The sequence below is a fragment of the Crinia signifera genome, chromosome 2 (assembly GCF_055691185.1).
Source record: "Crinia signifera chromosome 2, ASM5569118v1, whole genome shotgun sequence".
NCBI lineage: Eukaryota > Metazoa > Chordata > Amphibia > Anura > Myobatrachidae > Crinia > Crinia signifera.
In genome coordinates this window covers 324,748,458-324,776,036 of record NC_139218.1, presented here as the reverse complement: position 1 = coordinate 324,776,036, position 27,579 = coordinate 324,748,458, and the positions used below count along the sequence as shown (strand labels likewise).

General features: G+C 45.4%; 1 protein-coding gene across 5 annotated transcripts in view; it reads left to right on the top strand.

Moving 5' to 3' along the window:
* The first annotated feature begins 6,816 nt into the window (after positions 1 to 6,816).
* LOC146057716 (retinol dehydrogenase 16-like) overlaps positions 6,817 to 27,579 on the top strand; it is a 40,992-nt gene continuing 20,229 nt past the window's right edge. The window contains exons 1-3 of one of the 5 annotated variants that reach the window (XM_083169313.1): positions 6,817 to 7,004; positions 17,854 to 18,177; positions 21,548 to 21,806. In XM_083169313.1, coding sequence (XP_083025439.1) covers positions 6,968 to 7,004; positions 17,854 to 18,177; positions 21,548 to 21,806 — 620 coding nt within the window. In that variant the 5' untranslated portion in view covers positions 6,817 to 6,967. Of the gene's footprint in view, positions 7,005 to 8,559; positions 8,706 to 12,894; positions 13,542 to 17,853; positions 18,178 to 21,547; positions 21,807 to 27,579 lie in introns of those variants that run through there. The other 4 variants (XM_083169309.1, XM_083169310.1, XM_083169312.1 and 1 more) reach the window with 4 other exon arrangements.

The window sequence follows — 27,579 nt, the reverse complement described above, 5'->3', positions numbered from 1 at the left end:
GTGTGTGTGTGTGTGTGTGTGTGTGTGTGTAGTGCATTATACTTACCCTCAACGATGTCCCCGGCACCAGCGTTCCCATCCTCCGGCACTCGGGTCCCCGCACTCGAGTCCTCCATGACACTCCCCGGCGGCAGCAATGTATGCAATTAGCGTAGTGCCGGTGGCGGAGCAGGGAAACCATGTGATGCTCCCCTAGCAGCAGTATGCTGAATTACATACATTGGCCTCTCAAGCCACGCCGCCCGCCATTCAGTACCGGGACCCCATCCCAGCTCAGCCCCACCCCGACTAGCACCGGCGCGCATAACCTCACCCTAAGCCCCGGCCCACCCGCCCGCCAGACACCTACCGCCAGCCGCGGTGGGATCAGAGCCTCAAATTAGCAGGGCACTCGGCTACGCTACGCGGACAACGTAGCCTAAGGTACGTTGTCAGCATAGTGTAGTCGGGTGCCCTGCTAATACACAAGTACCAAAAGCTTTTATTTCAATGTGAAGTCCAAGTTTTGTAGCTGATAAATCCATAACAAACTTAACCCCTTCACGACATTTGACGTATATATACGTCATGGTCGGGAAGTACTTCCCGACACATGACGTATATATACGTCATGACTTCTAACTGTCACTGCGTCTAGAGACGCAGTGACAGTTAGGTGATGTCTGCTGTCCCTGACAGCAGACATCCCCCCTCGCCGCCCAGGGGGGGCAGGGGTGCCCCCCCCGGTCGGCGATCGCTGTGATTGGCTGTTCAAATCTGAACAGCCATTCACAGCGTTTCCTGTGTTACCGGCGGCTAAGCCGCTCGGTAACACAGGGATTCACTGGTGATCGGTGCTGTCAAGTACAGCACCGATCACCACCGATGTGCAGCCCCCCCTCGAACCCGCCGGGCACTCACCCGGCAGCAGCAGCGGCTCCCCCGGCTCCCCCGGAGCGTCTGGAGCGCACGCAGCGCTGCCCTCCTCCCCCCTCCCCCCCGCAGCAGCAGCAGCAGCATCAAGCTGCAGAAAAAGTAAAAAAATAAACATATGCACTGAAAAATATATTTATATATATATATAAAGTTTCTTGGAGAGCAGCACGTCCACTAAGATATATAGCTGGCTCCGGTGCCTTCCTGGAGGGAAGAACCCCACTAGTAATATAGACAGGTACGGCGGCACCCGGAGGCTTAGTAGAAGAAATTACAACTGCAGTTTAAAGTGATCAAACGTTTTCGATGTTTATTCCATCGTCATCAGGATAGTGCACATAGAAACAAAGCATACCTTTATACATTAGCCACACCACGTGAAGGTACCCACACACTCCCAGCCCGGGTGATGCGCCCATAGATGACGTCATCGTCCCGTTACCGGTTGTCGGGGTAACCATCAGCATAAATACAAAGCGATATAATGAGTGAAAAGTGAAAGCATTGGCAGGCATGTCCATAGGAATAAATGATGAAGAACAAGGGACATGGCGAGTGAAGTATCAGTGATACATAATGAATACATAACAGATACAAAACAGCAATAAAATGTACATAATATTTACAAAAGTGGATCACGGAAATCCACACATACCCATTGTATAATCAAGAAGACCAAAGGTCAATTCAACGAAATCTGAAAAGTAAATATGCAATATAAGTAATCAAGGTAAGGGTATGGCAGCGGACGCGAGGTCCATAACAGAGTCAGTAACCGTCGACATAGAGTGTCGACCAAGAGGTCTGGCAAATAGTACAATGAATGGGAAAAAGCAACTCTATAAGAAACAGTGGAGTCCGGCGGACTCATTAAGGCCCCTGGGCGCTAGAGTGTTGAGTCTATTAATCCAATGTGCTTCCCGTTGTAAAAGTTTAAGTCCCCGATCTCCTCCCCGCAGCCTCTGTGGTTCATGATCGATGAGCGTGTATTTTAGTTGAGCAATACTATGTCCATGTGTAACGAAGTGGCGAGCAACCGGTTGGTCACTGCTACCACTCATGAGTGCGGCACGAATGACAGATTTGTGTCCAGCGATCCTTTCCCTGAGGGTACGGGTGGTTTTACCCACGTACCCTAAGCCACACGGGCAGATAATTAAATAAACAATGTATCTGGTGGTACAGGTTAATACATGTTTAATGGGTATGCGAACCCCAGTCTGTGGATGTGGGAAGTGACTTCCCACATCCACAGACTGGGGTTCGCATACCCATTAAACATGTATTAACCTGTACCACCAGATACATTGTTTATTTAATTATCTGCCCGTGTGGCTTAGGGTACGTGGGTAAAACCACCCGTACCCTCAGGGAAAGGATCGCTGGACACAAATCTGTCATTCGTGCCGCACTCATGAGTGGTAGCAGTGACCAACCGGTTGCTCGCCACTTCGTTACACATGGACATAGTATTGCTCAACTAAAATACACGCTCATCGATCATGAACCACAGAGGCTGCGGGGAGGAGATCGGGGACTTAAACTTTTACAACGGGAAGCACATTGGATTAATAGACTCAACACTCTAGCGCCCAGGGGCCTTAATGAGTCCGCCGGACTCCACTGTTTCTTATAGAGTTGCTTTTTCCCATTCATTGTACTATTTGCCAGACCTCTTGGTCGACACTCTATGTCGACGGTTACTGACTCTGTTATGGACCTCGCGTCCGCTGCCATACCCTTACCTTGATTACTTATATTGCATATTTACTTTTCAGATTTCGTTGAATTGACCTTTGGTCTTCTTGATTATACAATGGGTATGTGTGGATTTCCGTGATCCACTTTTGTAAATATTATGTACATTTTATTGCTGTTTTGTATCTGTTATGTATTCATTATGTATCACTGATACTTCACTCGCCATGTCCCTTGTTCTTCATCATTTATTCCTATGGACATGCCTGCCAATGCTTTCACTTTTCACTCATTATATCGCTTTGTATTTATGCTGATGGTTACCCCGACAACCGGTAACGGGACGATGACGTCATCTATGGGCGCATCACCCGGGCTGGGAGTGTGTGGGTACCTTCACGTGGTGTGGCTAATGTATAAAGGTATGCTTTGTTTCTATGTGCACTATCCTGATGACGATGGAATAAACATCGAAAACGTTTGATCACTTTAAACTGCAGTTGTAATTTCTTCTACTAAGCCTCCGGGTGCCGCCGTACCTGTCTATATATATATATATATATATATATATATACACACATATATATATATATATGTGTGTGTATATATATATGTATATATATATATATATATATATATATATACACACATATATATATATATGTGTGTGTGTGTGTGTGTGTGTGTGTGTGTGTGTGTGTGTGTATATACCGCACCGATTACCACCGATCGCCAGCCCCCCCCCCTCCCACCCGGCAGCCCCCCTCCCTCCCACCCACCCGGCTGCCGCAGCGCCAGCACCCCTCCCACCCCCCCGCCAGCCGCAGCGCCAGCCCCCCTCCCAAAGCTGGTGACTAAAATGGGGTCACTTGTGGGGGGGTTCCACTGTATTGGTGCTTCGGGGGTCTTGCTAATGCGACATAGCACCCACCATTCATTCCACCACCAAAAATCACTCCTTCCCTTCTGAGTCCTGCCATGCACCCAACTGGTATTTTTTGGTCACACGTGAGGCATTGCCGTACTCGGGAGAAATTGGGGCACAGATTTTGGGATGCTTTGTCTCCTTCATTCCTTGTGAAAATAAAAAATTTTGAGCCAGAACTGCATTTTTCTGTAAAAAAATTACATTTTTTTACACAAAAATGCAGATCTGGCTCAAAATTTTTCATTTTCACAAGGAATGAAGGAGACAAAGCACCCCAAAATCTGTGCCCCAATTTCTCCCGAGTACGGCAATGCCTCACGTGTGACCAAAAAATACCAGTTGGGTGCATGGCAGGACTCAGAAGGGAAGGAGTGATTTTTGGATTTTGCAGCACAGATTCTGGTTGAATGACCCCCGAAACACCCATACAGTGGAACCCCCCCACAAGTGACCCCATTTTGCAAACTACACCCTTCAGGGAATTCATCAAGGGGTATAGTGTACATTTCAAACCCCCCGGGGTTTCACCAATTTTGATACAACTGAGCTGTGAAAATGAAAAATTAATTTTTTTCATTTTCACTGCCCAGTTGTACCACAATTGGTGAAACCCCTGGGGGTTTGAAATGTACACTATACCCCTAGATGAATTCCCTGAAGGGTGTAGTTTGCAAAATGGGGTCACTTGTGGGGGGGTACCTAACTTTTAGCATCTTATGGTGCCTAGAAACCTACATGGTGCCTAAAAAATAATCTCATAAAAAGGAGGCTCCAAAATCAAGTAGGTGCTCCTTCTATTATGAAGCCTGTGGTTTGGTCACCGTGCACACTAGGGCCACATATAGGATATTTATGAAAACCAAAGAATTGGGGGAATCAATTTTTAGTCACATTTCTCTAGTAAAATCTACTGTGTTCCTTAGAAAAATGTATTAAAATTGCAAATCTGCAAAAAAAATGAAATTTGGAAATTTCACCTACACTTTCTTTTAATTCCTGTGAAACACCTAAAGGGTTAACAAACTTCCAAAATGCTGTTTTGAATACTGTGAGGGGTGCAGTTTTTGAAATGGCATCATTTATGGGGGTGTCTCACATACAAGTCACTCAAAGTCACATCATAACTGACCTGGTCCCTAAAAAAATCAGAGTTTGAAATTTTCTTGAAAATTTGAGAATTTGCTATTCATATTTGAAGCCTCCTAGTGTCCAAAAAAATGAAAATGAGGTTGAAATAATGATGGCAACATAAAGTAGACATATGGTCTATGTTAGTTATTCACTATTTTGAGTGGTAAGATTATTTGTCTCACAAGCAGAAAATTTAACATTTTGCAAATCGCAAAATTTTCCATTTTTTTACGACATTTTGGTATTTTTCACAAAAAAACACAGACTGTATCGACGAAAATTTACCACTAACTTGAAGTACAATGTGTCACGAGAAAACAATCTCAAAATCACTGGGATAAGTAAAAGCAAAAAAAAGTTATCCCCACTTAAGTGATATATGCCAGATTTGAAAAAAAGGGCTCTGTCAGGAAGGCAAAAACTGGCTCTGTCATGAAGGGGTTAAAGCTTATTTATAGATTAGTATTTTTTTTATACAATACATACAGTAAACACTAGTTTAATATAGCATAACATTATTTTAAACTAAACCTTTTTCCACCTGTGGTGCTGCACAAGCCGACTACCACAGATAACAATCACTGAAAGTATGTTGCCACTCTGCATCCTGTGTCACATAACCCTTTTGTGCATGTGCAGAATGGGTACGGTGCACCCGCAAAGTACTGATTATTGATAATCGGTACTTTGTAGCAGTGACTGGACCTGAGTGAGGTCCTATGACCTCTGTAAACACTGCTGTGTTATCTTTCTTTGTATGTCAGTACAGGTCTCGTTAATAGGTACATTAAATTGGCACTGCTCAGTGAATAACAATGAAATGTAAGCCCAGATAAACATGAAACGTACCTCTCAAGAGCAATTGTTTAACCCTTTCAATGCAAACAGCTCTCTAATAAATGTTCAAAATATCCTCTAAAAAGGCCAGCATCGCTCCCATTTGTTATATAAATTAAAATAAAAATTGTTGTCTAAAACAAGATTATGGGGGAGATTTACTAAGCAAAATATATCAGCAAGTTTGAAACAGATAATTTTGCTTTCATTTGGTTCATCGAGTGGCCTCTAGTGGTCATTGGCAGTACTTCACCTCAGAGGTGAGGAGTATTTAGCCTTTTAGATATACAGTTGTGTTTATAAGTTTACATACCCTAGCAGAATTTGTGATTTTCTGGCCATTTGTCAGAGAATATGAATGATAACTCACAAACTTTTCTTTCACTCATGGTTAGTGGTTGGGTGAAGCCATTTATTGTCAAACAACTGTGTTTACTCTATTTAAATCATAATGACAACAGAAACTACTCAAATGACCCTGATCAATAGTTTACATACCCTGGAGATTTTGGCCTCATAACATGCACACAGGTTGCCACAAATGGGTTTCAATGGCTACTTAAGGTAACCATCCTCACCTGTGATCTGTTTGCTTGTAATCAGTGTGTGTGTTTAAAAGGTCAGTGAGTTTCCGGTCTCCTGAAAGACCCTGGCATCTTTCATCCAGTGTTGCACTGATGTGTCTGGATTCTGAGTAATGGCGAAAGCAAAAAAATTGTCAAAGGATCCTTGGGAAAAGGTAATTGAAATGTATAAAACAGGAAAGGGATATAAAAAGATATCCAAGCTATTGAGAATGCCAATCAGCAGTGTTCAAACTCTAATTAAGAAGTGGAAAATTAGGGATTCTGTGGAAACCAAATCACGGTCAGGTAGACCAACAACAATTTCAGCCACAACTGCCAGGAAAAATGTTCGGGATGCAAAGAAAAATTCACAAATAACTTCAGCTTAAATACAGGACTCTCTGAAAAAAAGGGGTGGGGTTGTTTCAAGATGCACAATAAGGAGGCATCTCAAGAAAAATGGGCTGCATGGATGATTCGCCAGAAGAAAGCCATTAACTACACAAATGCCACAAAGCCTCCCGCTTACAATACTCCAAACAGCACAGAGACAAGCCTCAAAAGTTCTTGAACAAAGAAATTTAAAGTGATGAGACCAAAATGGAACTTTTTGGCCACAACAATAAACGTTACATTTGGAGAGGAGTCAACAAAGCCTATGATAAAAGGTACACCATTCCTACTGTGAAACACAGAGGTGGATCGCTGATGTTTCCTGACCTCAATATTATTAAGCCACTCTGGGGAGATCTCAAACATGCAGTTCATGCAAGACAGCCCAAGAATTTACAGGAACTGGAGGCTTTTTGCCAAGAAGAATGGGCAGCTTTACCATCTGAGAAAATAAAGAGCCTCATCCACAACTACCACAAAAGACTTCAAGCTGTCATTGATGTTAAAGGAGGCAATACACGGTATTAAGAACTGGGGTATGTAAACTTTTGATCAGGGTCATTTGGGTAGTTTCTGTTGTCATTATTATTTAAAGAGAGTAAACAGTTGTTTGACAATAAATAGCTTCACCCAACCACTAACCATGAGTGAAAGAAAAGTTTGTGAGTTATCATTCATATTCTCCGTCAAATGGCCAGAAAATCACAAATTCTGCTAGGGTATGTAAACTTATGACCACAACTGTAGATAGATAGAACTGTCCTTTGTTCCCCACATTCAATCTGTCTCTAATCATGTTCCATGCATCTAAAAAACATATCCAAAATACGACCCTATATCACACAAGACACTACTAAATCTCTTATCCATGCACTCATTATATCCCGCATTGACTATTGCAATAGTCTCCTAACCGGTCTTCCCAAGAACAGACTCTTGTCACTGCAATCCATTTTAAATGCTGCTGCTAGGCTGATCTTCCTTGCAAGACGCTCATCGTCTGCTGATCCGCTCTGCCAGTCCTTCCATTGGTTGCCTGTATCTTACCGTATTCAATATAAAACACCTACTCACATACAGTATAAAGCTAATAACCATACTGCACCAGCATATATCTGTTTACTTATCACAAAATATCTCCCATCTTGACCATCCCATGGAATGCCCTGCCATGCACAATAAGACTCTCTACTAGCCTCCAAACTATCAAGTGTTCCCTGAAAACTCACCTCTTCAGGCAAGCCTATCATATTTAAGTTCTACACTCATAACCCTCTGAGGCACTTATGTATTATATAGCTTCCCTTCTGAACCTGACATTGGTGGGACTACTATGCTATTACTGGTGCCTGTCCTTGTGTTTCCCTCCTATATCCCTATAGATTATAAGCTGGCAGAAGGGCCCTCTAACCCCCAAGTCTGTTTGTTGTTACCCTGTTTGTTTTATCACTGTCTACTATTGTAAAGTGCAAAGGAATCTGCTGCGCTATATAAGAAACTGTAAGTAAATAAAGAATAAATAAATGTACATTATGGCAATTTGTCAAGAAAAAATACATAACATTTTAGTCATTCATTTTGAATAAGATGATGGTACTTGGGGGCCTATTCAGACCCGCTCATTGGGGTTTGTGCATGTGCACACCCCTGGAGCGAACAGCTTCATCAAGTTTCACACTCGCCGTGATGTTCACTCCAGAGGGGGTAGGCAAGGGGCAGACAGGGGACTGGAGCAGGGGAACGCCCAGCATTTTGTGCTCGGAGTGGGCGGCTGATGTCACATGATGTCAGCGCCCGCCCCGTATTTGGCGGTCAATGGCGGAAATAAAAGTCGGTTCGGACTGACTTTTATTACCAAAATGGGAGAAAAATCATTGGATGGTAGGTGACCATCCAATGATTTCTCTCTCCTTCGTCTGCATGGGAGGGGATGGGATCGAGAACACATCCCCTCGTATGCTAGTGAGGAGATTCTGCGCTTGCAGCCTAGCGAACAGTTCTGAATCAGGCCCTTGATAAGTCCTCTGTAACTTCCAGACTGCTGGCAATTTTCCTTTGGTACGATTTTCTGCTGAGTAATTAAAGTTCTAGTATTGCTAGTGAGGACCAATCAGCTGTAACTGGAAGATAAAACAGGATACATTTATTGTGCAGAGGGAATGACAGAGTGAGGGCGTAAATCTATTCTCTACCCAGAGTCAGTATTGGCTGTGTACTGCCGTCTGCACAGAGGTAAGGTAAAATCCCTTCCTATATCAAGCAATGCTAGTGGAAAGTATTTAGCTCCCCTTAAGCTTTTTTTTTTTATTTGTCAGTTTAACTCTTAATGATATTGTGAAATCTTAAGATGTATGTTAATGCACTTTTACACCTGGAACACGTAATAGTGTACACATACATAGTAGCCACAAACAAAGCAGTTTTGTAAGCAGTGGTGCAGAGCTGAATTTATGTTTGCAGAGCAAATCTCTCAATCATAGTAGCATAGTAACATAGTAATGCTGCTTTCACACCGCAAAACCTGCTTAGACCCGGTATTTAAAGCGTTTGTTAAAATGGGTCAGAGCAAGTTTAACCCCTTTAACACTGCATGTAAATACCGGGTCTAAAGCAGGTCTGTGGTGTGAAAGCAGCATGATTAGAGGCAGGGAGCAGATAATCCCGGGACTGCAGGCTATGAATGGAGACCAGTCACAAGCTGTCACAAGCTGCGGGATGCTAGGACTGTGCTAAGGGTAAGGCTAGGGTAAGGGGTCTGAGCATCAGCTGGTCCCGCTCTGAGCGGAACCCAGCGCAGTACATATTTACATATGTGCATATGTAATGAGCCGCTCATTACATATGTACATATGTAATGAGCGTCTTATTACATATGTGCATATGTAATGAGCGGGCCTGCTCATTAAATATGCACTGTGCTCAGTGGCAGCTCTTACCATTATAAAGCCATCTTCCGTCGCCATCCCCAGCCACCGCCGCCATCCCCAGAAGTCCCCTACACTCAGTACCTTCATACATACTGCGCAGCGCTGGCCCAAGCCTCCGTGGGCTGAATTTGCAGCAGCCCCCGAAGGCTTGATCGGGTTCCCGGCGGCGCATGCACAGTTTGGTCCGCGATACTGCGCATGCGTAGAGCCCGTTTTGGAGGCTGCCGCACATTTGCGCAGAGAGAGAGGCATCTCGGAGGGAGGGAACACCTCCCGATGGGATGCCTTGGGTGACTGGCAGGTCAGACTTCCAATAGGCAGTCACAGTGAAGCCAGTGCACTCTCACAGACTGCATTTGGCTTCACTTGAGGCAGAGACCGCCACTGACTGCGCTGGTCCCGCTCATTAAATATGCACAGAGCTGGACCAAAAGTGCTCACTGCTGCCTGTGTACTGTTTCAGACCCGTTCAGACACCAAAAAAAACGGGTCTGAAAGGGGTAGGACCCGGATTTTTTACCATTTTAAAATACCAGTTATTTTAAAACGGTAAATTCACTCTGGACCTTTCAGACTGCACATATTACCGTTTTGAAATGGCAAAAAAATGGCAAAATACTGGGTAATCAGCTTGGTCTGAAAGGGGCATAATTAAGGCTGAGAAAAGACATTAGGTCATTGAGTTCAACCTATCTGACTTGTAACAACTGAATTGAGTAAGTCATATCTATAGGATTCCCTTACTGGCCAAAATTGTATCCAGTTTTGATTTAAATTCATTAGCAGTAGTTGCTGTAACCACCCCCACCGGCAATGAGTTCCAGATTTTACTGCTCTAATGCAGGGTTGCCGACTTTTTCTGTCTCCTCTCCGGGAGAAGCCCGGAGAGGAGACTTCCAGCTGCAGTTCGGGGGGCGGGGCTTGAGCTTTACATCATTAAGCCCCGCCCCCAGGATGGTAAAAACCCTAATTCACGGATCTCCGTGGAGGGGGCAGGGCTAAAATGACGTGATTTTAGCTCCGCCCCCTCCCCTGAGACCCGCGGATTGGCGGTTTTCAATTCAAAGGTATGGGGAAGACGCCACAATCGGGGGGTGGCGTGGGGGTCCCCTGGAATCCGGGAGGGTTGCCCACCTTTCCGGGGGGCCGGGAGGAGGACCCGATTTTCGGGATCCTCCCGGTAATTCCGGGAGGGTCGGCAACCCTGCTCTAATGGTGTTTGGACTGGGCTGCTGGGAAATCGGGGACATTCCTGGTGTGCCCTGATGTTTCAAAAGCCATGCCTCATTCCGTGGGAGGGCGAGACCAAACCCAAGTCACCGGCAGCTATGCTCTGACCCAGCGGCGACTACAGGTGGCGGCTAGAAGTCTCCATGTATTACTGTGCTTCAGCAGCAGACCAGCTTGGCCACCACTGATTTCACTTTTGTGAATCAGTGGTGACTTCAAGGAGGCAGTGGCGGATCCAGGTGGGGGGGGTGTGGTGTCGCCCGTAGCACTGTGTGGTTGTGATCAATCGGGATCCGGATGATATATCAGCAGTGTCTAGGTAGACAATAAAAATGTCGAGACCAAAAGGTCAACATGCACTAGGTTGTCATTGACAAAGGGTCGACACAAGTAAAAAGTTGACATGACAATGGTTGACAAATGTAAAGGTTGACACGCATTTTTATGAATTTCTTTTTCCATTTTCTGGACGTTTTCATACCTTATCATCCACGCGGACTCAACAGTATCTGAAGCATGACGAGCATACACGCTACACTTGTTGTGTGTCCATGTTGAGAAGGGTTGATATTAAAACAAGGTATTTGATGGCTGAAACCATTTGGCCCATTAGTCTGCCCCTTTTAAACAGCAACATGTTGATCAATTCTTCCATGTGAACCTTTTGCTTGTGTTGATCTTATGCATGTCGACCTTTTGCCAATGTTGACTTTTTGGTGTCAATCTATGACTGTCGACCTAGATGCTGTCTATTATTTGATCAATACTTCAACAGATTACAATCCCCCTTTATAATCTGTTTGTCTTTCTGGGATCAAAGATCACAAATTAATTATTGGTGTAGACATTTTGGATAATAACTTCCACGGGCTGTGTATTCCACCCTAACAGGGTAACAGGTGAGGCAGCCATGTTAGGAGACAGGAAGTGAGGTAATTAACTAACCCACACACACATCACTCCCTAAAACAGGAAATGAGGTCATTCATTGTTCTAACACAAATCAGATATAAAAAGAGTCCAGTCCCGTTTATGTGCCACACCTTAAATAAAATGTGTTATAACATTTCTGAATCTACCTCATTCCTTAAAAGATAAGCGCTCACGACCTTTTAACCTTGATTTTTTTTTTGTTAAAGTTTTTTAAAAAATTAAATTTTTTCCGCATGCCAGGTAACTAACAATCTACAGTATATTTACTTTGTGGGTTTACGTCACCTAATCTCTGACCCATGGAAGTCCCAGAATATAGGAGAAAGGGATGAAACCGGTTGGGCACTACTTACCTCTTTATTTCCCGTTGGCATCAAATCAGATAAGCTTTGACTATTTTATGCTATTGTATGGGTCCATTTTTTCTTCTGTTGTGGTTTTATGTATGTATAGATTTAATAAATGTGTTTTTGAAACAGAATCACGCTATGTGCTTTTCCCTAGCTGGGAGAATTTTTTGGTTTTAAGGGCCTATGGATGACACCTGATGGGAAGTCTGCCTAGACGTAATTAATCCCTGTGGCATTTTATTTTTTTGTCACAGGGTGACCTGTTTTAGTATAACTTATAAATAGTATTAGCCACAAGGTGGCATGTTATATCTATCTCACAGCACACAAGCACTTTCAGTGTGTGGATTGGCACAAAGTCACTTTAATCATACCTCCCAACTTCCAGGCTCAGTGAAGAGGGACATGGGTGAGTGCCCGAAATTAGAGGGCATGGCTTGCAGAAAGGGGGCATGGCCTATAATTGCATCTTCCCGTGAGGCCACGCCCCTGTTTTGCCGCTGTGGGGGCATGGCCCAGAGGCTCTATGAGCCTCTAGACATGCCCCCAGCCCCTCTGGCTGCAGGAATAGATGCTGGGTGCGTGCCCGAAATTTGGGGGGCGTAGCCTATTGTTGTGAGGCCATGCCCCCTTTTTGCCACTGTGGGGCCATGGCTAGTGGCTCCAAGATCTGCTGGCTATGTTCCAGTCTCTCAGGCTGCAGCATACCTCCCAACTTTCTGAAATTTGGAATAGGGACACTCGAGCGCCGAACAGGGGGCGTGGCGTATGTAAATGAGGGAGCGGCTTATGCAAATTAGGCCGCGCCCTCATGTCCGGTCGCGAATAGACGATGTGCGCATGCGCACAGCGTCTATTCTGTGAGATTGGGGGGGACTCCCAACTGCCCCCCCCCCCCGCAGCGGGACACTGCCGGCCGCGGGAGGGGTGCAGGAGCGTCCCCGCGTCCCTCCCTCCCCCCCCGCAGCGGGACACTGCCGGCCGCGGGAGGGACGCGGGAACGTTCCCGCGTTTAGCACGTTCCCGCGTGCGCATTCACAGGGGACAGGGGGGACTCCCAACTGTCCCCCCCACCGCCGGACACTGCCGGCCCCGGGAGGGACGCGAGAACATCCCAAAAAAACGGCACATTCCCACAAAAAATGGGACAGTTGGGAGGGATGAGGTAACTTTAGATAAGTCTAATGTGCAGTTCATTTTGTTAAAAAGATTTATCTCTTAATAGAAAAATAAGCTGTACTATAACCTGTTATGTTTGCTGTAGAAGTAGAATTGTTCTCATCTGAATGTTGTTTTTATAGCCATCTTGTGGCCAAATTTGAACATTGCAGCCTGCAAATATAAGCTATCATACAATCCATCTGGATTCCCATTGTAATAGAAATTTACCTTGTTATCTACGCCGGTTAAGAGGGGGGATATGATCAACAATCTTGTAGAGGACTATCCCCAGATCCAGTTTTCTGACATGTTTTTTGTCATTTAACTTTGTGACTTTGCACTGTTTTGGATATTTGATCACTTTGGCTGCCTTGAGAAAGGTCCATTACGGACCGAAACGTCAACAGGCTGCATTTACCAGATGAATGAATCGTGGACCCGTTAAACCACTTAAACATTTCATACAAGTCTGGTGAGTGCTGTTTCCCTCCGGGGATTTTTGTTCTGTATTTATATAGTTGCATGGGCACCACCTACATCATACTATTATACGGCGGGTGTGGTATAAATCACCGACAGTCGGGATTCCGACAGTCATTACTCAGACGTCGGAATCCCGACTGCACAGCGGGGTGAGTGCAATGAAGTCCTTTGCAGGCTCGCTGTGCTCGCCACGCTGCGGGCATGGTGGCGAGCTGCGGCACCTATTTTATTCTCCCTCTATCGGGGTCGTGGACCCCCACGAGGGAGCAGTCGTGATTCCGACGTCGGAGTATTGACTGTTGGAATCCCGACTGTCTGAGAGCCGTCCGGTACCCTATACGGCATCCCAGAAGTTACCTGTGTCGGGGTGAGAGTGCAGGGTTTTGTGCTATATATATATATATATATATATATATATATATATATATATATACAAAAAAAGAAGAAACAGAGTGCGCTATATGTGAAAGTACACAACTTTTCCTCAGTTTATAAAATATTTAATAAAAACCTACAATATGGCTTAAAAGAGATACACAATTTACACTGTAGGGCCTGTTGTTGTATTGGATTATTATACACTATGTCAAATGACCGTGTAAATTGTGTATCTCTTTTTAGCCATGTTGTAGGTTTTTATTAAATATTTTATAAACTGAGGAAAAGTTGTGTCCTTTACATATAGCGCACTCTGTTTCTTCTTTTTTGTATCTCTATCTGTTCTGGGTCCCGGCTAACAGGGGACTCTCAGAGTTGCTGCTGTCTATCATTGAGGCGCGGATTTTAGGTACCTTTTGCTATATATATATATATATATTTTTTTTTTATATATATATATATATATGTATATGTATATATGTAAAGAAAAGGGGGGATCAGAGTGCGCTAAAGAACAATGAATGTCACTTAAAAGGTTGTATATTTAATATAAAATATAAAAAGTACACATATACATTATGTACAATAAAACACCCTTCTTTGGGGTATTACAGATATGCAAATAAGCAAATATGCACAATACAACAATTGGTGAACTTCAGTAGGATTTGCTCAATTCAGAGGATTCGTAATCGCAGATACAAGGCCCAACGCGTTTCGTCAAATCATGACTTCATCAGGGGCAAGATATTGCAATCAGTAGTCACTATGGAAATTCAATGCAATAAATACCATAGGAATCAAGTGTCTCAGAGACAGTCCGGTACGCTTCCAGCAATCAGAAAAAATGAGAGTTATTCCTAGTTTGGTTTAACCAATTCAGGGAAATTAGCAGATGCAATGGAATCCTCCAAATAAATTAGTAAGTGCAGGAGCAGTCACACACAGCATAGGTTTCACCAATGTGAATCATGTATATATGTATATATATATCCAAAAGAAAAGAAGCAGACAGCGGCACTCTGAGGACATTTCTTGTGCAAAATCAATCAGGCATTTATTAGTTAAATGCGGGTGTCCGACATTTTGGGATCCAAAGCGCCTCTTATTCAAGGTGTAGGTGTAACAACATACAAACAGTGAGTACTTACCTAAATAGGGTGTGTCTCACCCCGTCCGTCCCCCTCTTCTTGGTCGACGAGACGCTGCTGGCCGGAGGTGTGTGGCTGGAAGTGATCATTGGAACGCAGCGCACTAGACGTCGTTGGAGCGCATGCTGGCTGTTGCCATGGTGATCTGGGCCATATATCGGGTAGCGAATAGCTGTACTCCAGCGTCCCGTCAAGACTCTGGATTGGAGGAACGAGAAACGCGTTCCAGACACTGCCTGCAAGTTTCACTTGCAGGCAAGGCAACCTGGTACATTCTTGTTTTGCTTTGTGTACATCTATTTGGGATTGACAACCCCAGTACCAGCTGCAGTTAGTAGCGCACCAATCAAATCCTTTTACTAAGGCAACCTAAATGAATGATATCAATAACAATAATTCATGAGAAAGAGGGAGAGAGAAAAGAGAAAGAATTCCGTGACTCGGAATCAAGTTTTTATCTCTTTCTTCTCTCCCTCTTTCTCATGAATTATTGATATTATTAATTGAGGTTTATAAGAACTGGCTTCTATGCAAATAATCATGCTTCTGAATAAATTTAAAATTTGTTTATGTGATTATATATAATATGTGATTACTATTACATTAGTAGCATGTGATGTAATTTCCTGCACATATTGGACCCAATTAGAGGGGTATAAATTGTAGTCCATGGATACTCACCATCATACTGCTCCTGAGGAAGGTTTTAGTTGACAACATCGAAACACGTTGAGCCTGCTTCCACATTGTTCACTGGGCCAGCACCGAAGCCATTTGGTACTGTGAAACTGCCCTCTTCGTTGCCTTGCTTGCGAGTGATACTTGCCAATACACGGATCATCCCAGACAAGCTTGGCCCTTTGAACATGATAAGTATTCCACCCTAAGCTGGTGTTTTTTGGCTAATAGAAATGAATTGACAGGACTGGTAAAAAACTCACTAATGTCCGTGTGTACCACCAAGTGCGTATGTTCCTTCCTTGTGAGAAGTAGGGCATAATGCTTTTGTAAAAACAAAAATATTTTTGATGCACTGCGCTGCTTTGGTAATAAATATTGATAGTCTGATGATCAGGAATAATGAATCCGGACACACTGTATATAATCACACTTTTTTATAAAAAGGATCAGAAAGAACGTACAATTTATAACATTTTATACATAAAAAATATATATTAAAAATTAATACAACAAAATAACTCTAAGATAGGGCTATAATAGTAATAGGCACTAGGATTAATAAATCAATGGAGTCTCAAATTAATTAGGATAATGATACCACAGAAAATTTCCTTTTTTAGCAGCAGTATAATTAGTATTAGCAGCAGCGATAAGGCAAGCAGGTAATAGCCTCAGGCTTTAGTAGGATTAATAAGCCGGTAATTCAATGTGTAGCCAGTCCATTAGCATGTAGGATAACACGCAAAGAGAGTTTGTATGGCAATAGGATTAGTCACCGGTCAAAATGCAAAGTAATACACTTGTTTCCTTGATACTCACGGAGCGTGATGCGCCGTATCGCTGGGGGCTGATGTAATTGCTGTACAGCTGTTAATAACTGCCGGGATCTCCGGAGCGTGGTGCACCGTATGGCTGTGGGCTGATGTAGTCTCTGCACCGATATTAGTGACGGCCGGGGACTCCGGGTCGTGGTGCGCCGTATGGCTGACGGCTGATATGATTGCTGCTCACCTGTCAGTGACGGCCAGGATCTCCCTCGCTCAGCTTGTTTAGGGAGCGGATGGTCTTTTAACAGGGAGAAGCCGGTTTGATGCACTCACCGCAGATGGGGAAACTTTCTCCGTGCTGCTGTTGTAGTTTAAAGCAGGGTTTGTAAAGGCATTCAGCGTGTTGAAGATACGCCGGCTGGGGGCGGGTTGGAGACTCCACAAGACTGTGAATTGCGTCAACGCGTTTCGTACCCAAGATGCACTGGGAACTTTTTCAAGTTCCCCAGTGTTGTGGAGTCTCCAACCCGCCCCCAGCCGGCGTATCTTCAACACGCTGAACGCCTTTACAAACCCTGCTTTAAACTACAACAGCAGCACAGAGAAAGTTCCCAACCCTGGTCCTCAAGTACCCCCAACAGTGCACGGTTTCCAGATCACCCAACAGGTGCACTCATTTTTCAGACACATTTTAAAAGATCCACAGGTGGAGCTAATTACTGTATGTCACTTGTGATTCTGTGAGGAGATCTGGAAAATGTGCACTGTTGGGGGTACTTGAGGACCAGGGTTGGGAACCACTGGGTTAAATGCTCAAATTAATTTGAATGTTTTCTTGTGATCTACTATATTTATCCTGTATTGAATTTTCCATATATGCAGAAGTGATTATTTAGTATTGTATTCATTCCCACACAGTATATTGCAGAAGCAATAGATACTGTACATAATCCACAGTTTGTAACATACTGTATTTATACTGTATACATCTTGTTAACATAAATACAATGTATATGCCATTACAATCATATATCATAATTATACATGTAATAATATGGACAATTTGTGTAAAATAACCCTTAAAAAAATGAATACAGATACAACAAATATACTAAATATGGATTTGATAATAACAGAAATAATGAAAATGATCTAATGTGCCTGATTGTAACTGGGCAAAGGTTTGCTGGGCAGAACACTTTACGCCTTTTTTACCCCCTTAGGAGTCGAAATTTGAAAAGTCCCTGCTTAGCTTAATTTGGGTGGTACACTTAAAAGAAATGTTGTGTGTCCTAATATATTTTCATCTTATTTTTTTCTGAAGGAATCTTCATCATGTGGCTCCCTGTGCTGGTGGTGCTGGCCCTCATCCTCCTGTACAGATGGTACAGACACAGTCAGATACTGGAGAACCTCTCTGATAAATATGTCTTCATCACCGGCTGTGACACCGGATTTGGGAACCTGCTGGCGAAGCAGCTGGACAGACGTGGAATGAAGGTTCTGGCTGCTTGTCTGACGGAGACAGGAGCTGAAGAACTGAGGAAGGAGACCGCCAGCAGAGTACAGACAGTAATACTGGATGTTACTGACAGTCAGAGTGTAAGCTCTGCTGTAGCATGGATCAAAGATATTGTCCATGATAAAGGTTAGATTTATTAATAAATATACATTTATTTACACTAAAAATAATGATGTCACTCTGCTGGTGAGGAATGAGTAGAAGTTATAAATAGATTGAGGTTTGGAAGATCCTTTTGTATTGGAAAAGTAAACTGGTCCGGAATGAAGCAGAGTCTGGTTATTGGAGAGGTGTAGTCTGGAGCAATAAAAAAAGTGGGCTCAACGCGTTTCAACATGAGCTGATGGGGCCCACAAAACACAGAAAATACTTTATTAGTGTAATGTACCCATTAACAACTTAAAATACATAAACCATATACATCAGATTCACATTACAAGATTTTTTGTTAAAATTAGAGATGTGCTGCGGCCACTTTTTCGGGTTTTGGTTTTGGATCTGGATCTCCCTTCGTGTTTTGGATCTGGATTGGTTTTGGCAAAACCACCCTTGTGGGTTTTGGTTTTGATTTTGGATCTGGATTTTTATGAAAAAATGCTAAAAATGGCTAAAATAACAGAATTTGGGCCTGTTTTTGCCCCTAAAGTATTATTGACCTCAATAACATTAGTTTCCACTCATTTCTAGTCAATTTTGATCACTTCACAGCTTACAAAATTGTTTTCATTTAATGTAGTTGGGCCAAAAGGGTATACCGAGGTAGCTGGATGACTGAGCTAAGCGACAGCAGTGGGCATCACATACTGTACATGTGGACCTTACACTTCCAACCTGGCACATCTTGGAAGCAGAGCGGCACTGCAGGGGCAGACAGGGTGGCAGTTTAATAAACTATCCCAAAAAAAGAGAAATGCTCCAAAGAGCAAAAAATACAAAGAGGTATCGGCCTTGTCATGACTGGTGGTAGCAGCTTCAGCACTTCTATCAGGTTACAAGTGAGAATCTGAAATGCAGTGGTGGTTAAGAAACACAATTTATTGGAAAAATCACTATCGTAGTGCAGTAAAATTGACAGCAGTGCTGAATAATACAGATAGTCAATGGGGTGGTGCTGGTGTAGCACACTGTGGTACTGTTTCTGTTCCACAGTTCTCAGGGACGCAATGGGCTGCATCTGGGTGACAGCAAGGGCTGCTCACTTTGTGCAGGATGCGTACAGGTGGTAGATAATGTCAGAGAACGGGTGAACAAAGTCAGGGACGCAAACCACTGCACCTGGGTGACAGCAAGGGCTGATCACCTTGTGCAGGATGCGTTCAGATTGTAAAGGTGTGGTGGATGCGGGGGAGAGTCAGATAGTGCGTGGAGGGGATGGGTACACAAGCCGGTGGTGCGGGGGGCTGGCGTCCCTTACCGCCCGCAGTGCACCTCTAACCTGTGACTGCTGGTGAGTCCGATTCTTGTTCCTTTCTCGCGCTTCTGCAATCCTGCCGCGGCTGAGGTCGGCGCCGTGTCCGCACGTCCTGCAGGGCTCCACGGACTCTGCATGGGGTTCGACTTCCGGGTGTGGATGACGCGAATGACGCGATATCCCTGCACCCGAGTCTCTGGTCCCGGCAATTGCCGTGCGCTCTACTCCCGGATGGGAGGAGACTTGGGTGGGTGTGCGGTGTGTGGTAATGTCCTCCAACGCCTTGCGACCCGTGTGGGTCTTCTTCAGGGAGTTAAATAGATGATAATTAGAATTTAAAAAGTATTATGAGATTTCGACTGCCTAGGAGCCTCCATAAGGTTTAATCCAGCACTGATTGCTACAGATGCATCAGTGGGGGGGGGGGGAATAATAAAGTCCCAAGGTGCAATAATTCCCTGCAGCCTGTGTGAAGGTAGTAGTACACTGCTGAGTATCTGCTGCTGAAGGTCTGTAGCTGCTGGCTGCTCCTTTCATGCTCTGCTGTCAGTTACCTCCGGTTACTAAAGACCAGCAGTTTCTGGCTGTCCACCTCCCCCAGCAGTGTCGATTTCTGGGTGTCTGCTGAGGACCTAAAGCTCCCAGCTGTCCCCCTTCCCGCGGAGGTGCGGATTTCCGGTCGGCTCCTGAAGACCGAGGCTCCAGGCTTTCCCCCTCCACGGGCAGTGCCAATTTCTGACCGGCTGCTGACCACCCGAAGTTTCCAGCTGTGCACCACCCCTGGCTAAACACTGTCTGTGGCAGCGGCGGGCCACAGCAGCCTGCTGATGCAGTGGGCAGCGCCCGGGTCACGTGACCCACTATCGCTCCCCTAGTTTCAGCCCTGCCTGCAGAATCAACACAGACTGAGGACCACCAATTAGTCCTCACAAATTTCAGATAGAACAGTTCAAAAGTGGTGCTTGGTACTGAACTTGGTTTTCTATAAATTGGATAAAGTGTAGCGTTCCTCCAATGAGGGAAAACAAAAACACCAATGGTCTAGGTCTATAACATTGAGACAAGATGTAATATCACAGGGATAGCAGAGATGCCAGGGACGTGCAGCGCTTCCCCTGTCATTTTGTTTAAAATAATCCATATACCTATGACACATATTCTGTCATAAGTATTTTCTTCATATTATTCTAGCAATTTGAAGTATTAGAAATAGTTTGGGAGGCACCGATATGTGTGGCTCCCACTATCTAGTGTAAGGGGATGAAGAGGGTGGGGGGAATTGGGGGTGGGGGGTGGGGCTAAGCCTTGGGCTAAAAAAAGCTAATTCAAAATAATAGCAAACGCGGCACTTGTAGAAGTGCTTCATTAACAGGGGCTGCCGAGATTGGACAGCAGATCCAGCTGCTGTACAATCACAGCAGCCCTTGTCAATTAAGTTTCCTTTAGTGCAGCTTGGACACTTCCCTCCCCCTGTGACACTTACCCTGGCTCCACTGTCCCTGTTCCCTCACCCCTGGTGCACCTGGCTGGTGCGTAGAATTGTATATTTTTCTTTCTGGTGAGGGTCTAGTGGGGGCCAGAAGGGAGGCACGGAGGTTTGGGGTTGTCGTCGTCGGCAGACTTCGGGGGTGGGGGCAGATAAACGGCAGCGGCCAGGTGTGTGGGGAGTGGGGGGGGGGTGCCTTGGTGACTGTTAAAGTGCATTTCTGTTCACAGCCACCACCGCACGTCACTGAGGGATGCCTACCCATACGCACACATTAGTCTATGGGGATAAGTGCATAAAGGTATCTTTATACTTCTGGACACCACATGTGGAAATGAAATAGAAGGTCATCATCTAGCAGCAATTGACTTTCACATCAGTTCATACATGCTTACATGAACACTGGAAAACTAAATCTCATAAAGGTATCTTTATCAAATGTGCTGCCTTCTGAGTGTTTTTTTAATATGCTGTCCCCCCATACGGATATGCGAAAAAATTATTATTTTGTAATGGTGTGACATGATTTATGTATACTTTAAGTCACACACACACACACACAAACACACACACACTGATCTCTACTTTATTTGTTCCAGGTCTCTGGGCTCTTGTGAATAATGCTGGGATTGCTATGCCTACTGCTCGTAATGGTTGGTTGACCAAAGAGGATTATAGCAAAATTTTGAATGTGAATTTACTGGGACTTATAGATGTTACTCTACAATTGCTGCCCCTGATCCGGAGAGCCAGGGGTAGAGTGGTCAACATTTCAAGCTATGCTGGGAGATTATCTATGTCTGGGGGAGGATACAGCATCTCCAAGTACGGAGTGGAGTCATTCTCAGACAGTCTCCGGTAAGCATAACCAAATTTATTTAATACACACAAAAGGACTAGGTATAGGACCGGTGCAATGTTTTCCTGCACCCTAGGCAAAATGTCAGCTTGCTTCCCCCACCACCATCCACACACCAATACAGACTTTCTAGAACCTCAGGAGAATGGTGTGGAGATGGCTTCATAGAAGTACAACACCTGCCATTTGCATTAAGTAAGCTCAACAAAGATGCCTACAGTATCGCAAACATCCTTACTTTTGTGATAGTCAGACTCCAGATTCCGGAGGCCCTAAGCTGCCTAATGGTACTCCCAACCCTGACTATTCGAGATGGAGCCAGCTAAAATCTAGCCACTTCTGGTTCGTTTCTAAACAGCTGCCCATAGGACAGTTTTTAAACAGTCCCCAAAAATACTGCCCATTGGGTCTAATTCAACAAGCTAATTAGCAAATATGCAAGTTGGGCGTTTATCGAATAACTGCGCATGCATACTGTACACATTGCACATGCACGGGGGGAATTAGAGAATGAAAATGTCTATGGATCGTAAACGCAATCCACTTGCAGTTTGACTAACAGGAAAAAGCTTTTCTGGTAAAATGGCGGGTATGCCCAGGCGTTTCTGGAGAGGGTCTGTGACATCAGGGCTGTCCAATTCCAGCTTGTCTCAGTCACAGATTAGTGGAAGTCTCAGATCTACTCAGATTTGTACAGATGGCAAAAACTATTTGATGCCTCAGAAATTACATATGGATTTGCAAGTGGATAGCCATATTTAATCCATTCATAATTCAATTTGAAATTTGCACAGGGCAGTTACACTTTCTCTCTGAGCGGTGGCTTAAGGCCCCCATACACTATACGATTTTGGGACGATTTCATCCGATTTCGGCACTTTGGGCCGATAACCAGATGAAATCGCCCCAAAATCGCAGGTGTGTGATATATGATCCGATCCGATGCGCGGTCCCGTGCGCATCGGACCGGATCAGGGAGGTCGGACGGTCAGCACATAAGATCATCCGACCTCCCTGTATGCTATGCATATGCCTGCCCACCTGTCAGGCATATGCATGCAGACACCGGGGGGCGGGGGTGCACGGCGGGCAGACACACTGACCTGGCCGGCTGTGATCACAAATAGCAGCGGCAGTAGTGGGGGCGGGCGGCGGCAGTAGTGGGGGCGGGCGGCAGCTCACAAATAAGTTCCCGGCGGGTGATGCTGACCTGGCCGGCATGCTGTGGTCACAAATACAGTAGTAGCGCTGCCGCTGCGGGACGCACAGTGGCGGCTATTAGATTTTCAAAATAGCTGTCAAATGACCGGCCGTTCTGTGATTGGCTGAGAGCTCTCTCAGCCAATCACAGAACGGCCGGTCATTTGACAGCTATTTTGAAAATCTAATAGCCGCCACTGTGCGTCCCGCAGCGGCAGCGCTACTATTTGTGACCACAGCATGCCGGCCAGGTCAGCATCACCCGCCGGGAACTTATTTGTGAGCTGCCGCCCGCCCCCACTACTGCCGCCGCCCGCCCCCACTACTGCCGCCGCCCGTCCCCACTACTGCCGCCGCCCGTCCCCACTACTGCCGCCGCCCGCCCCCACTACTGCCGCCGCCCGCCCCCACTACTGCCGCTGCCCGCCCCACTGCTCCTCACCGCCCTGCAGCTCCCCATTTGTTTTACATGTGATAAATCGCAAGCGATTTATCACATGTAAAATCTGGCTCATCAAGTGCCAAATTTTATGTGAGCCTCCCGGGGAGCTGCCGGGCGGCTCACAGGAGAATTGGGTCCGACTTGTCCTAAGGACAAGTCGGCCTAATGTATGGGGGCCTTTACTCCTCTCAACTGTAACTTCTTACATTAGCGTTCCATACTGAATTAGGCCCATTGTTGATATTTTTCTGGAGTGAACTACATAATGAACTTGGGAGCTCATTTAGGGAATGTTTGCATGGGATGCCAATGTTCACTTAATGGAGCAATTATCGGCAGACATGGGGACATGATACTTGGGGAATTGATGTTGCTTGTTACTGCATCAATGCCGTGTATGTCCATGCACACAGGGCAGGCCGCACAGCGATGTCTGCGGTTATGATGCATTTTAGCAGCGGTGCAGCTGGTAGCGCTGGCACATACATTGCGGGTGCGTATGGACTGTGCAAAAGTGTGATATGGCAAGAACCATTGGCACCACCCTAGGTATGGCCCTGTATATCCCATCAAATAAATGAGTTACTTGTTTTCAACATTAAGAGGCTTACTAAATTTGATGGACACCTGCTAACACATGAAGCTTGTTGAACACATACAGTATTACACTTACTCCTGGACACACATGTAACAAAAGCTTCACTGCACTTTAAAATATCTTAAAATTTACAAATATAGATTAACTTACTCTATTAGGTGCAATCAGCATGTGGATCACTGACACATTATTGTGCATGTAAGTCCAGTTCATTGTGCTTTGTATGGCTGTCAAGTTGAATATTGAACATAAAAACCTTAAGTCCCACTATATCCATTCCATGCCATTCACACCCTGTGCCTGGCTGACAAGTGCCACTATATCCACTCCCTGTCCTCCACACCCTGTGCCTGGCTGACCAGTGCCACTATATCCACTCCCTGCCCTTTACACCCTGTGTTTGGCTGACCAGTGCCATTATATCCACTCCCTGCCCTTCACACCCTGTACCTGGCTGACCAGTGCCACTATATCCACACCCTGTCCTCCACACCCTGTGCCTGGCTGACAAGTGCCACTATATCCACTCCCTGTCCTCCACACCCTGTGCCTGGCTGACCAGTGCCACTATATCCACTCCCTGCCCTCCACACCCTGTGCCTGGCTGACCAGTGCCACTATATCCACTCCCTGCCCTTTACACCCTGTGTTTGGCTGACCAGTGCCATTATATCCACTCCCTGCCCTTCACACCCTGTGCCTGTGCGGATATTCCCGAATTCTTTCGGATGGCGTTTTTTAGCCATCTGCGCATGCGTGGAGAACGCGACGCGCATGTGCCACGCATGGTCTCCGTACTTGTTCTCACTAATACCGTTCAGAAATGTGCACCGCAATCATTCGGGCAATATGGGTGTGTTATGGGCGTCATGCGGAATGACACAGGGGCGTAGTTTCAAAGTGGGCTAAACTGGGCGGAAACATGGGCGGACACGGGGGAGTACACACATTTTGGTAGGCGTGCATTCGGACAGCACGCCGAATGCACGCGAACAAAAAGGGAAGAAATGTGCGGTGTCCAAAAGGCTACTCTTGCTTTGCGGACACCACTCGGTCATGCGCTAGGCAATCGGAACGCCTAATCAGGACGGACGCACCTCAACCAATGTCACCTGAACACAATACAATCACATACTTTACCCATTACTTGTTAATTACACGCTTCTCACTGCTACAATTGGAAGCATTGCAGCTTAAAGGGAACTTTACATGCTGCACTTGTCACACACTTTTACACTGCAAATAATGCACACAACTTAATATTAATAATACTAATACACATGGCACTTGTGCATGTATTAATTAATACAGACATTTGGGGGGCCAACATAAAATTTATTAAAGAAACTTTGGTACAAATTTCAAACCCATAACAAAACAAATGGTACCATACCAGGACAAAAATGACATAATATATAATAAATAGCCACAGCAGAATCATTGGGAACACATCAGGTGGCTTCACAACAAAAGTACAGCACCAACACTTCAAGTACAGCACACAGTAATGGTAGCCGAAACAGGGCAACAGGTGAACCAAACATGACATCTGAACCGCGGGCAAAAGTGGTGACCCTGGGCACGGATTTGGACACAGGATGCTGACACACACAGCTCAATGGAAGATTTGGGAAGACATAACGGAGGAGATTAATGGGGACACAAGTTCATTTGCGAGCACGTTTGCCCCTGGCAGGCTCCTTGCCACGTGCAGCAGCTCTTCTGCCTCGTCCACGGCCAGAGTCCGATGGTGGCTCATGTGGAGCACATGCTGGTGAGGGGGTGGATCTTCTTCCCCCTCTGGCAGCAGGGAGTGATGAGGTTGGTAATGCACCCGAAGCGGGTGACATTAGGGCCCTATTGCTGTTAACTAGCTCCACCATAAGTTCATTATGGCGGAGGAGGAGGTCGTTTTGCCGCAGGGCTTGATCAGCCAGCACCTGCAGGCTACCAGCAATAGCTTGGTGGCTGGCAGCCATAGCTTGCTGGCTGGCACTCATAGCCTGCAGGCTCTCAGCAATACTCTGCTGGCTGGTGGTCAAACCCTGCAGCACCTCCTCGGCCCTACGCACCCGCTCGAATGCCGACTTTCCCTGCTGCACAATACTATCCAGTACACGGCCCCACATGGACAATTCAGCCGGGGACAATCCCGGCTGCTGCTGCACGGGCCTGCTACTGGGGCCAGGTGGCACAGACTCCACAACCTCCTCAAGAGAATCTTGACCAAGCGGTGGCAATGCTGTTGAACGAGAAATTACCAATTACCACACATTCCATGCCAAATTTAAAACATCTACTTATGGCCTGGCAAATAATTACCTTCAAGAGTAGAAGCCATCACTTCCGCTGGGGACTCGCTGTCTATAGTGCTCACCCCCCGGACCTCCTCCACTGCAATACAGCACTGGGCCATCTCTTCCAGGGGGGTGAGCTCCAGCTTGGATGGCATGGGGCCAGCCCCAGAGGTCTGGCTGTGTTGCCACCGCTCGGTCAATTTCTTCTTGAGGTTGCCTTTGAAGTCGTGCCACCTGCAATCAAAGTGTACATATTAATACATGTAACTCCTCATGTTTGCTGTAGCACCCATTGCAATCTGAAACATAATACAACATGTGGAAGAGACCCTGACCACACTGGGTGGGTCCGGGTGCAGGTGCGCCTGGCTGGAGCTGTATTTCCCTAGCTGCTGCTCTGTGACAGGATAGTTAGTCCTGTGCTAGATATACAAGAAAAAGGTGGGGGATTGTGAGTTGCGCTTAATAAAGTAAAAGAAAAGTAAAAAATCCTGTAAATTAGGATGGAATAAAAAATGATAGATTGGTTGATCTAGTACAAAAGGATTTTATTATTAAAATAAGATAATAAAATCCTTTTGTACTAGATCAACCAATCTATCATTTTTTATTCCATCCTAATTTACAGGATTTTTTACTTTTCTTTTACTTTATTAAGCGCAGCTCACAATCCCCCACCTTTTTCTCATAATACAACATGTGCCTACTGACACCAAACTTACATTATATTCATTTTTCATACCAACCCTTAGAAGATACAAAAACAGTCACCCTCCAATAACTATCAATTCAATGTCATGGCCAACATGTCTGTGCCTCCAAGCAACGTGAACACCCATTGCCCAACTCCATCTAATATTGAATGTAAACATTACTGGACTTGTACTACTCTAATGTAACACACATGTACTTGCCTCTTCTTAACATGCTCCGTCTGACGAACTTGTGGAGCCACTGCATTAATCTCCGCCGTTATCTCCTCCCAGATCTTCCATCTCCTTGTGTGTGTCAACTTCACCGCTGGACACTCAATTAAATCACGTGCCCGGGTCACCAGGATGTCAAGCTCCCGCGGGTCATATGCCATGTTTCGTGTTGTTGGTTCCCGTGTTGCCCCACTGCGGCCATGGGCACGGGCACTGGCACTGCCACGGCCACGGCCACCGGTTGCTGTACCTGAAGTGCTGGGCTGGCTACTCTGTTGGGAAGCCACCTGCTGTGTTCCCAATGATTCT